This window comes from Drosophila grimshawi, unplaced genomic scaffold (genome assembly GCF_018153295.1).
Source record: "Drosophila grimshawi isolate 15287-2541.00 unplaced genomic scaffold, ASM1815329v1 contig_733, whole genome shotgun sequence".
Taxonomy (NCBI): Eukaryota; Metazoa; Arthropoda; class Insecta; order Diptera; family Drosophilidae; genus Drosophila; species Drosophila grimshawi.
This window is the reverse complement of record NW_025063566.1, coordinates 69,662-82,928: the sequence shown is the minus strand read 5'-3', so window position 1 is coordinate 82,928 and position 13,267 is coordinate 69,662. Positions and strand designations below refer to the sequence as shown.

Sequence of the window (13,267 nt, the reverse complement as noted above, 5' to 3'; positions counted from 1 at the left end):
GCATCTCCAGGCCCCAATCACCGTGTCAGCTGAAGCCTCGTCTCAAGTAAATGACTAAGGTCATCGACACAGGGCTGGCTTAGGCCACCAAGACCACACCGCGGTCGTGGCTACCGACGTGTCCTTGGTTACCTCCCCCTTTATTTTTTCCTTTTCTCCTTAATTTCTATTTATGCCATTCCCCTCTTTTTTTATTTTAATCTTGATTATTCTTTTGGATATCTTCGTGGGCTTTTAGGGACCATATAAATAAAATTCACGTAGTGTGCCGAGATATATCAACAAAAACCCCGCCCACATTCCCGAACAGAGCTAGTTCGTTGACGGGTCCCGATTGTTTGAATATATACGGCGATGGAGAATTTAGGCAAGCATTGCCAAGTTTCTTCTAGCAATTTTTTTTAAAATGTGTACGACATTACAGTCTGAATTACATATGCATATTATGTTAAGTGGAGTGAGCTGCACCAGCCAGCGTTAGCATCGCTCTCTTTTTGTAGCGCTCTCTCTCTCGATAAAGGGCGTTCGCTGATCGGGTGACTGCTGCAGCTAATCAGTTGTTTCGCATAGCTCTAGCTTATCGATCGTTTTTAATCATTCTCGTTTGTGAGAAGGTTTAGCGATGGCTTCAAACCTTCATTTCAGTAATCGTTCGTTAGTTACTCTAGTTGTGAAATGGCTTAGAAATTGGCTTCAAACCTTCAATAAACAAAGTGTTGATAGAAAGACGTAGCGTTTGGCTTCTAGTCTAAGTCTAAGTATATTTGAATCAAATTTGTAACGTGGAAATAACATTGTGTTATGGGAAAATAAAGCTATCAAAAAGCTGTAGCGCAAAAAGTTGCCCAGTATAGAAGAATCAGCTTTTTTAATTCAGAATTGTTACCGGAATTATTCACATTCATCTTTTTGATATAATTAAAATGACTCAGTAATATTATTGTTCGAAGCAAATAATTTAATAGCCACTTAGATTTGTTGGTTTGATTAGCTACTGTAGATTTACATTTTAATTAGTTATCTTTAAACAAGATCAGGATATATTTCTGATGACAAACAATGTGGTAAATCATTATCCGAAATGTTTATGCAGCCCAAGTTTATGTTATTAAGCATCACAACAAATTAAGGTGAGGTAGATAAGGAAAGGTTATTAATCTCTAACTCGGTAGATCTAAAAAGTTTCTAAGAAGGCTTTGACCCAGATGCCGAAGTCTTTTCTGACAGAATACCCAGGAGTGATAAAGGAAGAACAATTTCTTCTTTATTCCTCTTGGTAAAAACAATTAATAACACATTAAGCTACTGAATTTCACTTGAATGGCTCAATTAGCCAAAGTAGCGTGTCCATCTCTACACGCTATTGCGTGACTGACCTTCATAAACATTTTGCATTCACCCACTGTTCTATTTTTCAGAAGTATCTATTTAAAAATCTAAGAGAAGGTCTGAGCTTTTCGAACAAAATTATGAGCATGAATTTTGGGTTAAATTGATCAAAGAGAGACACATTTCATTTTTAAATTAAATAATTAAATACATAAAAAATATATAATACTTAAAGTTAAAATGAACAGATACTTAAGGTTTAAACCTATTAAAACACATCTCGTTTTGTAGATGTTTAAATTTATACTAAGCTTACTATCTTAAGATTGGTTTAAGCCTCCTACTGGGAATCATCCTCTACCTCCGTGTTGTACTGATTACCCCACAAGAATTTTTCAAAAATTGTCCATTTGAAATCTTAATTTTAATTTCAGTGTTGCTAATTTGAAACTCTTAAGTCATAACAATGACGTTAATGTCATTACGTGAAATAATCCTAAAAAAAAAAAGTGGATGGAAAAAATTTAAAAACCAATCCAAATTTTACAAAATGATAGATGTGAAAGTTTACTTAAAATGTATTGCATTATTGTAACTATTACTCTATAGTAGGGTATAAAAATGACTCTGTTCTTAAATGAAATTTATGGAAAACAACGAGCGATTGAACAGCCCCGGAAATATTACGAAAATTAACAAAGAAGAGTTCCTTTATCCGAGTAAACTTACTCACATCTAAATTTCATAATAAACTTAAACAAATTTGTAGGGGAAATTATAACAGTTGAAAGTGAGTGTCAGCGGGCTTGGTCCAAATTTCTTGGATATCTTGGACCACAAATACTATCTAGCCAGCAGTGACTAGTGTACAGCCTGCAGCAAAGTATGAAAATATTTCGTCTTTAAACGTCCTATCTTCATAAGACTATCTTTACAGCCAATAGCATAGAAATAGAAGCTCCGTCACCGATTCTAGTTTATTAAAGCTTGTAAAAAATGTATTTATGTCTATATCTATAAATACATATTTTGCCAGAGACGTCACCGTTGATGCGACAAAATTATGATAGTCAAACAAATGTTCAACCCTTGAGCACGCGACTTCTACACTAAGAAAGAAAAAAAATCCTTTGAATAAATCGCAATGGAAACTGGAAAGAGCTTCTTGTTTTTACAAAAAACTTCTAAATATACGAAAACAAATTTCGGAATCGAATCCCCGTAAAATCGCAAGTTTTTTAAATCAAATTATGTGAATTCAAAAAACTATTTTAAATGTTCCTATAATGGCAAAGTAATGTTAATAAATAAATACATGTAAGTAATAAAAAAGCTATTATTGATGGAACAAATGTAAATAATAAAAAAATCAACCCAATGGAATTTAGATAAATCAAGAAAAAAAATTATACTGATTTTTATTAAGGCACAACTTTCCATTTTAGAAATATACTTTCTAAATAATACGGTGAGTATGATTTTTTAATTTCAAGGAAACTTTTTTCTAAGTGTACTCACAGGGTGCTTATGCATACAAACATTGAATTGGCGCCCAGCTGTCGGCAAGCTGAAGAATATTCTTGGTGAATTTAACGAGGGTGGAGAGAAATAGCAAAACATAGTTATGTATTTTATATATTGCCTCGCCCGACTGGAGCCGGGACTTGCTGGAGCCAGACAAATACGCATTTTAATCCGCATACAAACAAACTTCATACATATCTTTGAGTATATAAGTATTGAAGTAGAAAATAGGGGTGACAGTGCACACTGGGTCAATGGAAATTTTGTGAACGATTGTTTGCCTTGTAATCTATATGGTATAATAGTTCGATGTCAAAGATTTTTGTCTCGAAAAGGCGTGGTCGGATTGGTCTTAAAGTTTATCTGATTGTTGTACATTTTCCAATTTATGCCACAAATAAGCATCGATAATGGCATCAAAAACAACAATCTCAAAATTAAATTAATTAATTAAACAATCTCGATATAAAACTAAGCCAAACTAACTATAGTATAATATTTTAATATCGGATGCAAAAGAAAGTGTTTTGATAGTCAATTCGAAGTTATTTTTTAAATTAAAAATCAGAAGTCAATTGAAAACTATGCTAAGTTGGAACACTATAGCCCTCTAGCAGAAAGTGCTAAAAGATTTGAATTAGGTTTCTTTTCATCATAGTTTTTAAGTGAATAGGCTATAATGGGAACAGACGCACATACTTGAAGTTTTTGTTAAATAAAATCAAATCACATAAATTCCACATTACCCCGTCAAACATAAACATTTTCTGCTTCTAAAAATAAAGCTGCTATAACTGTTTGTATAAAGCACATTCTGTACAAATACTTACTACACGCATCACATCTAATTATATATCAATATATCATATATGTAAAAATATGTTAAGAAAGTAAACTGATTTTGGCTATGCTTTAAAACGTTATTTTTTATTGTATATGGATTCAAATAAATTAATGTTTTTGAGATTCAAAAGAACATTTCGTGTACATCAAAACACACATAAATATTTATCAAACCTTATACTGTATTTATAAAGAATACTAAAAATGCAAAAACTTTCCATTATTCGTTTGCTTTTGTACATCTGCACTTGTGTTTTAAAAAGCTATACATATAAATAGCATTTGTCGTGAAAATTGTAGTCAATGTAAAGGATGAAACGCTAGGCATAAGCAAGCTTAAACGAGGCTGGTATTGAAAGATGGTGCTGAAAAAAAAAAATAAAGTATTGAACTAAATGTTTGATTAAATGCAAAAAAATCATTTTCAGCAACATACCTTATAGATTATGGGCTTAATTTATTTTTTAAATTGTCGAATGTATTTTTAATCCCATCTTGAATATCATTATGAAGCTTTGTAACTTCGTCCTCCTTTTCGTAGTAGTAAACAAAGTAGACTATTAATCCAACAATTATAAAGATCACCAAGAACGCACTGATTATTGAAACAAGAACGTTGAGTGCGCAATTGAAGCAGCTGAAATGAGTACATTATAATATTATTGTAAAGGAATCAGTGTAACTTATTAATTCAAAATAAGTAAATATTTAAACGTAAAAAGTGGATTAAGCAAACATTAGTACTGAGAATGAGATTATCATGCATAGCTGTATATTTGTACACATTTGATGAATTGTATACTTCTTTTTTAGAAAAATGTGCTCGCCTAAATAACAAAGTGAGTTTAAATATAAAAAAATTTTAGATTATTTAAATACTTCCAGATTCTCAGTAACTTGCAAAACTAATGGTTTTGAAATTGTGATAAAATTTAATTTTTTCCCAAACTTTTTTAACTGGCAATTACTTTTTTCAGAGACTGAAGGGTTCAGGACACAATTCAAAACAAGACTGTAAGCCCCTGATTTGAACTGATTTGGTATGAAATTGTAATTCGTAATACTTTCCCATCCGAACCTTAATCATTGTTTCTTTTTTTAAAAGATTATTTTTTGCCATTTATATAGCTCAGTTTATATACATATATATGTATTTCCACAACTTAACTCTACGCTTTCTGACAATCGTAAATATACACAAAAGGCGAAATATAGTTGGAATTATTGAAAATATATATGGTGGTTACTTATAATAAAAAAGTTTTCAGCCCTTGACTAAAAGCGACTTCTGGTCACTTCTGTGCTTCCGCATTAAAATGTTATGTTGGCGTCCAGCTGTCGGCTAACTGAAAGATATTCGTGGTGAGCTCATTTACCAGGGTTGAGGAGAGACAAGTAGTAAAACATACTTAGTCAAATTGTCTCGCCCCAGTGGAGCCGGAACAAGCTGGACCCAGGCAAATACGCATTTAAATTCAGATACAGACTGATGTATGTATGTATGTATGAATGAAATGTATACATGAAGTTAGGGATGATAGTCTGGGTTAACAATGCGTAACGTTGCCCATGTGTAACAAGATAAGATATATATACATATATACAAGTAGTATTGTTATATTGTCATAAGGACATACTAGCTTATATGTTCGTCATATATTTCATAGGGGATGGTTTAATTATAGTTGTAGAATATTTTTGTATATTTTAATTCACTATTGTCTAGCGAATTTTTGTAACTTGTAAATTGCGGCTGCTCTTAGCTAAGACTGTAAATTTAACTGAAGTGAAAATTACTCTATTTACAGTGTTGAGAGAAAGAGATTCATATAATGAAAGGATGTGGATATTATGTTAATTATGCTAATATGACTTGAGCTTATTCTTATAGCACTCATTTCTTATAGCAAGCACAGGCACTGAACAAGCCCGAACTGATCCTAGCTGACTGGCAACAAACACGTACATATACATAAATACATACATATGTATATACGTACACGCAATCATAACGGGGTAACGGGGGTCTGCAGAATACACACAGACATATTGACGCTCGCGTCGATTATATTGATACATACAGAAAATGCTTGCGGCTGCTGATAGAAATGAGATCAGCATGAGGATATATTTTCGACTATAGCTTGGGTGTTTCTTTACCGATCTTGATCAAATTTGGGAGGTTGATCAATAATATGCATATGTATATTCTGTATAAATTAGAGTCTGCCTTTAAAAGTGTAGCATTCATTACTATCGGAAATTTAAATGTATCGATAATCGAAAAAGGGAGGCAGTTATCGATCAAATAAAGCAACCTTAATCTGCGCCTGGTATACGAGAACTTATATATTATATTCGACAGAAAAAAAACCATAAGCAAAAAATTAATTAAATTAAAAATAAAATTTAATATTCGATTTAAATTAAACAAATTTAAAATATCCATCAGATTCCTGGTGGTATTTAATGTATAAGTATTAATACAAGTATAAGAGCCAAAGATCAGGACACCTGCATATATTCTCATTCCGTAGGGCTGCTTGTGTTTTTGATTTTGCTTGCATACCTAATGCATAATCTCGACAATACACGCATACAAGCATACACACACGGGGACACGCATACATACATACATATGCACTCATTTGGGCGGCAAATCGGAATTAGGCATGGGCAGGTATGCAGGTAGAAACGGTTGATTCTATTTAGAACTCCAATGCCTTAATAAGCTGCTGCCTGTACGTAGTATTTGTGTCTGTGTGTAAGTATAATGATGACATATATACACACAATATATACAAATGTTTACTGTAATTTACGACTATGATAACATGCAAAACAAACTGTTGGTGCACTAAATTTAAAGTATGTTTATATGTATGTGTGTACATTTAAATTTTCGTATGTATGCATGTAAGTATCTGTGTGTGCACTTGTTTAGCTACTCATTCAACTGTAATGCTTGTATCACTTTCACTTTACTTGTGCACATTTTATATGATATTAGTGTTGGTAATTAAATTAGCTTTTAAATTTGTATGTGCAGTCATCCCCTAGACACAAAAGCTCTAGAAAAGTGCTCGATGGGTTGGGCTGAACATGTTTATACATGCATGCATACATATATGTATGTACTTAAGGAAGTGTTTACGCACATTTACATATATATTTATATTTATATGCACATACATTTATATACACACACACAGGCAAAGGGCAAACAAGTGTTTTTTTATGTAAACTAAACTTACCAGCACGCTACGTTACCAGCCAGACATTTACACATTTTGCTTTCGTTTTTAGGTTTGCTGAAATAAATGTTAAATTAATAAACAACTTGTATTATATTAATTTTAATGCTTATTGCGAACTAACGCAGCCGCACACAACCTACCACGTCTGAAGTTGGAGAGAAACTGAAAACAATTGGTGTCTGGCAGCTCTCCGACTGCGGCGACAATTTGCGTTCTGTGAGACGAGCGAAATGTGTGTGAGTGAATATATTTATACATACGAGCATACACACATAAGCACGGTTTACTGATCTAAGGCAACTACTCATTGTTCGCAGTAGCCGAACACAGTACGCTACTCACATAGACACGAGCCGAAGTAGCCGCAGCAGCTGCTGCTGCAGCGAGAGAGAGAGAAAATAAACTCAGTCGTTGAGTTGCCTTCTACTTGACAGATTCTCAACGCAGTATTTTCAAAGTACATTGAGAAAAAATGTTCTGTACATTTGATTATTCGAGTAAGGTTGTCATAGATCTCGTTAACTATTGGCTTAGTGAAATATTTATTAATATTTATTACCTTAAAAAAAAGATAGAAAAAACTTAATTATATTTTTGTAAAGCACATAAACTTGAAAATTACAATTGTTAAAATATCTCATATTTATATTGTGTGGTTAGAAACACAGTTGCTAGATGTAGTACAATTGTACCAAAAATTGTTTACCAAAATTATAAAGTTTTTGTAATTTCTGTATTTTTTAAACAATTATTTAATTGTTATTAAATCTAAATTGTGAAATAAATAATATTCCGAAATTATTAATAAAGAATACCGCTCTTTTGATTTAGTCAGCGGAAGAAAAAATATTCTGAAAATTAGTAAATTTAAAATACAAATACGTATGGTACAAATAAAATGTTGGCCTTGTTGGTTTCAGAAAACTTAATTTGTTTTATGGCACAAAGTATTTCCTTTAATTTATAAACGGTCAGGGACCTGAAATAAGTGTTTTAATGCTTGCTGTGCATAATTTATTCATTCTTAAATTAATAATTCAATTGATGATTATTCTTAAATTCCATTGAATATTAAATGCAAAATTGAAAAGATCGAAATTAAATCAGAGCTTGAAGAGAACTCAAACAATTTTATTAAGACCGGAATAGCCAAAATATTATAACGGTACAGTTTCGGTTGTGAGTGAGCTATATATTATATATAAAATACGCGTAACGAGTAAAGCTCGTCCGGATACTTTTGTAAACAAATGGTTAATCTCAGAATGATAAGACAGTGGAAGACGACTCTTATCGCGCAGAGATTATAAAGTTTTTGTATACAAAAAATCATCGTTCGACCGATTGTTCCAATGGCTGCCATATGATATAGTTTACTAAAATACCAGAACTGGAACAGGAAATTATAAAAGCAGCGGAAACTGTAATTTTCACAATATTTATATTTTCTATTATACCAGTTAATTGTTGATAGCGAAATAGTAAATGAAAAGAAAATAGAGGGACAAAAACGTTTTTACTGATAGAATTTGCTCTCTAACAACAAACTGTGTGATATGTTGTTGTTTATTTAATAAACAGTAATTTGTTATTGCATGTAAGGATGTAATTCTTATTTCTAATACTCATATTATCGATTAGTTAAGAGATTATAACGAACTTTCAACTTAATTATTAATATAGAGTGCTGTTTATATATGAATTTTTATTGGTGTTTGTTTTTAAAACCTAACTGATTACTTATCTTAAAAAGATCTTATTTATTTAAATGAATTAAACAGGCAACTCAGCATCACTCACAGCAGTAAGTTACTCAATAAATAAATTCGAAATGGATTTTGGGGAGGAATTAAATGTTATTGATAATGGCTTTCGGTATCGTAGAATAGAGTACAAATTGAGTTACCCATTGATAACCGGATATCGTATAAAAGTTTGAAACAATACAGAAATTTCTACAGGATTTTAAGTGCATTTCCAGTGCATAAAATGTAAATTACAACTCAAATAAAAAATGATTAAGGAGGTATGTAAAAATATAAATATTAATTACGTGTACTTTAAACAAACATTACTTAAAAAGCCAACATGGAATTAAATTAAACTTTTCGGATTCCGGAAAAGAACAACTTGTGAGGAAGGTTTTTAAGCTAGGTTGCATGATTTGCTGTATATATAGATCTGAAATAGTCAAGCCAATTTACATTTATTTTCATAGAATGATCTATTAGACTTAAGAAATAGCCAAATGCTGGATTGCATTTTCTACAACTCATTTGGCTTTGAACATTGTTCGTCGATCCCTCGATCCATCCCATTCTATCTGCAAAGCTCTTTAAAAGTGATTCTTGATGCTTGATATTTTTTTTCCCCAATCCATGCAACAATTGTTGGATAATTTTACAGTTAAATACCCTCAGAAATCTTAAAAATATTTTGTATTTATTAAATTTAAATGTAAATATTACCTTTTTTAAATTAAATTTAATTTAATTCCTCTTTTATTTTTGTGTTTTCCTATATTTTTAGTTGACATTAAATAAATAAATAAACTTAGCTTAATTTAATTTTAATTTGTATTTAAAAAGACAGTAATTTTATTTTCTAATTGTAAGAAGATCGGTTAAGAAATCCATCTTTGTGAGCTTTAAAAAATGTAACTTTTAAAGAAACGGTGCTAAACATCGAAATATTTGCACTATAACCAAAATACTTCACTTTTATCCACTCTTCCAACTGTTTGTAGTAAGTGAGAGCCTGAGAGAGAGAGAGAGAGAGAAAGAGAAAGAGTGCTTATAATTGGAATGAGTGGAATGGATTGCATAGCATCTGTACAGTGTTGTCGTGTTGGCCATTTATCGCACTGATATGCCATATTTCAATTTGAGTTAGCCGCTAAAATAAGCCAAAAACCAATGTCTAAACATCTATCCCTTGTCAACAATTTCGGCGATCCTAACTAAATATTTCTCTTAGGGCAGCTAAGCGCTTTTGAGAAAGACCCAGTCGCCTATTCAAGAAAAGGATATGATAATAATAAATAAATATTCTATGTTAAATAAAAATAAAATAAAATGACTACAACACTAAGCAGACAAAGTCAAATCGACTAAAAACTGACTGCATGCAAAATCTGTTCGATTGGGCACATTGACTCTTAATTTAAAATGTATCCTCTTTTTGTTATTTTCACTTTTTTGTCCCTTTTTTGTAGTTAATTGGTCCATTTGCATTTGAGTATGGAATTGACGTTTATCGGCCACCACCGGAAAATTTATGGAGCGGACCAATTCATCTAGCTTACGAGTGGAAACGGGCTGGCAGAGCTGAGTGCAAAATGTAAGCTATATTTTCTGAGAGAAAAAGTGGGAAATTGTTGACTAAGAAAATATCTGATCCCGTTTAGAGCACAGATAATATTTCCATTTTTTGACACGACGTTTAAATTATTTATTTAATTTTTTCCTATTCATAATGAATTATTTAAAATTCTAATATTTAAGATCTGTGATCGATAGTCAAAATAGTTACGCACGAAAAACTCCTTATAAAAAAATGGTATATACTTCTCATTTATTTCGATTTATTTGGAATTACAGGATTCCTAAAAAGAGGTAAATGGCGCACAAATCGACTTCAAAAATCGTCATGTCATCGGCTTTAGTAGCAATACCTTGTGCTATCGATGAATGGTTCTTTGAAACTGGAGCCCTGATATAATCGATAGTTTTAATTATTACCCGTCTTTCGGCATCACTAATCCCTGTTTATTTCCCTCCTTATAGTAATGGAAACAAGCACTGGAATCGAAGATGAATACGGGCACGAAGGGAATGTGGAATATATTTTGGAAAATGTGCTCATGCCTGACGATGGCAGTCCAGAGTTTAAGCACCTGCAAGATGAATACAATTGTCAGCTGACTCTGTGTTGTAAATGCACGAGTAATTATAGTTGCAAAGACAGTGCTGTTTGTTGTCATGGCGGTGGCCTTGAATACAACCCCGAATATGGGGAATTGGTGTTAATCACCAGTGCAGCCAGAGAATTTCCCACTATCGTTGAGTGCAATGATCTGTGTGAATGTGACCAAAGCCAATGCAGAAATCGACTTGTGCAATTTGGACCAAGAAAAAAACTGGAAATATATAATTCTCCACTGTATAAATCGAAAGGTTTGCGCACAAGTGTTGCAATACCCCGCGGAGCTTTCATCTGTGAATATGCAGGTGAGCTTCTAACACTGCCAGAGGCCCAGCGACGACTCGAATTGATTGATAAGAACCCGATTAATGAATTATATATTATATCTATGTGAATACGCTAAACCCAAAAGTCATAAGTCGAAGACCAATTTACTCGAGATAACTATTGTGGATCCATCTCGACGTGGAAATATTGGCCGTTATTTGAACCATAGCTGTGAGCCAAATTGTGAGATTTTGGCTGTGCGAACAAATTGCCCAATTCCAAAAATTGGTAAGCGATTTGAAATATATAATATATATATTTATAACAATGTTTCTTTTAGCAATCTTTGCCAAACGAAATATAAATGTGAACGAGGAATTATGTTTTCATTACGCCGGAGAAAACTTTGACGAGAGGAAAAGCAGTGGAAAACTCTGCCTGTGTGGTGCATCAAATTGTTGCGGATTCATGCCAAATACTAAAATTTAGAAAATAAATATTTGTTCACAGCAGCAGCAAACAATTATTAATTTAAATTCTGTGTATATTTGAATTTGGCGCCGCATAACGTAGTTGATTGAATTGTAATTACAGTACATTATGTTAAGTGCAGTGCAGTTGCTAGCGATAACAGCGCGCTCTCTCTCTCTCTCTCTGCACCATGCTTAACAGCCGTTTTGGCTGCCTTACAGCACAGCTGTAATTAATCGTATGTTTATGAAATACGTAATAATGAAACATATTCTACAATTTTTATTTGCCACTATGCAAACAGCTGCTTAACAGGTCGACACCTTGTCTAGTTTTTCACTTTTTCCATACTAAGTCAAGTGTAGTGCAGCCGACAGCGTTAACAGCGCTCTCTCTGCAAAGAGCCTTCGCTGATCCACCGGCTGCTGCAGCAAAATATGCCAGCAGCGAAAAATTAACATTACTAATTCGATTCGTAATCCCTGGGAACGCACACCAGCATATTTCAGGCTGAGGTGTGTGCGATAGGAAGATGTGCGGACTTCAATACAGAACGTAACTATCTGAATACGGATATATCCATCCTATCCGATAGTCAAGCAGCATTGAAAGCTATAATGGGGACTAAGATAACATCGAAGGTAGTCCATGAAGTTCGTTCAAAGCTAGACCTACTCGGGACTCATAACAGGCTCACCCTACGATGGGTCCCGGGCCACAGGGACATAGCGGGAAACGATGCGGCTGACAAGCAAGCAAGAATGGGGGCAGGAAGGCCCCTAACAGGACCAGAACCGTATTGTGGCATAGCGAGACACACTATACGACTGGAACTTAGAAACGAGGAGAGACAAAGACGGCATCAGAGCTGGTCGGAGGCAGTGGGACTCCGACAAGCCAGATGTCTCCTAGGTGGTTATAATCATGTACGATTTAAACAAATTATAACCATGAGAAAGAACAGCCTTAGGATACTCACCGGTCTATTGACAGGACACTGTAGACTAAGGAGTCACCTGGCAAAACTGGGTATATATAGTTTGGGTTTTTGTGATAGAGAGGAGGAATCCTCGATACACACCCTGGCAGAGTGTGTCGCCTTAGCTAGAAGAAGAAGAAGCCTCCTAGGGGCGCATGTTTTGAAGTGCAAAAACATAGAAGACCTCAACCCAACAAAGATCCTCGTATTCGTGCGGGAGTTGGGGCTGATGGAAGAGCTATAAGCTCAGAAGGGGGCACAATAGATCTCATAGGTCGCGGTGCAGTTTTTCCCCCTAGTAATAATAATTCGATTCGTAAGCAATAACACTGAGCAGACAATACATTGAGGCGTCAAATCGACTAAAACTTGCATTATGTTTTTTTTTATGAACATGGGCCCTATTCTGTTTCGGGTCGAATAGCCGAACCGGCCGAACGCCCCTTATCAAGAGAGAGAAAGATAGAGCGCTGCACAAAAAGAGCGCTGCTAACGCTGGCTGCTGCAGCTCAAACTGCACTAAACATAATGTGGATATGTAATTATAGACGAACAATAAACTATATATATTAAGTCACGCAGGGCTCCAAATTCAATCATGTTAAAAATCCAAAAGCAATTAAAGTTCTTTCCTGTTGCTGCCAACAATTTCCAAACTAAAGCTTTCAAAAAG

General features: G+C 33.7%; 2 protein-coding genes across 2 annotated transcripts; one reads left to right on the top strand and one right to left on the bottom strand.

Moving 5' to 3' along the window:
• Positions 1 to 3,766: 3,766 nt before the first annotated feature.
• LOC116805421 (protein midgut expression 1) lies at positions 3,767 to 7,006 on the bottom strand. Its single transcript, XM_032737226.1, has 3 exons — positions 6,951 to 7,006; positions 4,133 to 4,333; positions 3,767 to 4,061 (listed from the first exon to the last, which is right to left on the bottom strand). Exons 1-2 carry the CDS (start codon positions 6,983 to 6,985, stop codon positions 4,141 to 4,143), a joined length of 228 nt encoding a protein of 75 aa, XP_032593117.1. The 5' UTR covers positions 6,986 to 7,006; the 3' UTR covers positions 3,767 to 4,061; positions 4,133 to 4,140.
• A 3,711-nt stretch (positions 7,007 to 10,717) lies between these two features.
• On the top strand, positions 10,718 to 11,656 carry LOC116805413 (probable histone-lysine N-methyltransferase set-23). The gene is given in 3 exon segments (XM_032737152.2): positions 10,718 to 11,235; positions 11,237 to 11,432; positions 11,485 to 11,656. Coding segments are annotated over 3 exon segments (840 nt in total). The 5' UTR covers positions 10,718 to 10,740; the 3' UTR covers positions 11,634 to 11,656.
• Positions 11,657 to 13,267: the final 1,611 nt, after the last annotated feature.

Coding starts and splice junctions, on each gene's coding strand:
- LOC116805421 (XM_032737226.1), bottom strand. CDS start 6,985: ATGTGTAAATGTCTGGCTGGTAACGTAGCGTGCTG. Junction 4,334..6,950: donor GCTGGTAACGTAGCGTGCTG/GTAAGTTTAGTT, acceptor TACTCATTTCAG/CTGCTTCAATTGCGCACTCA.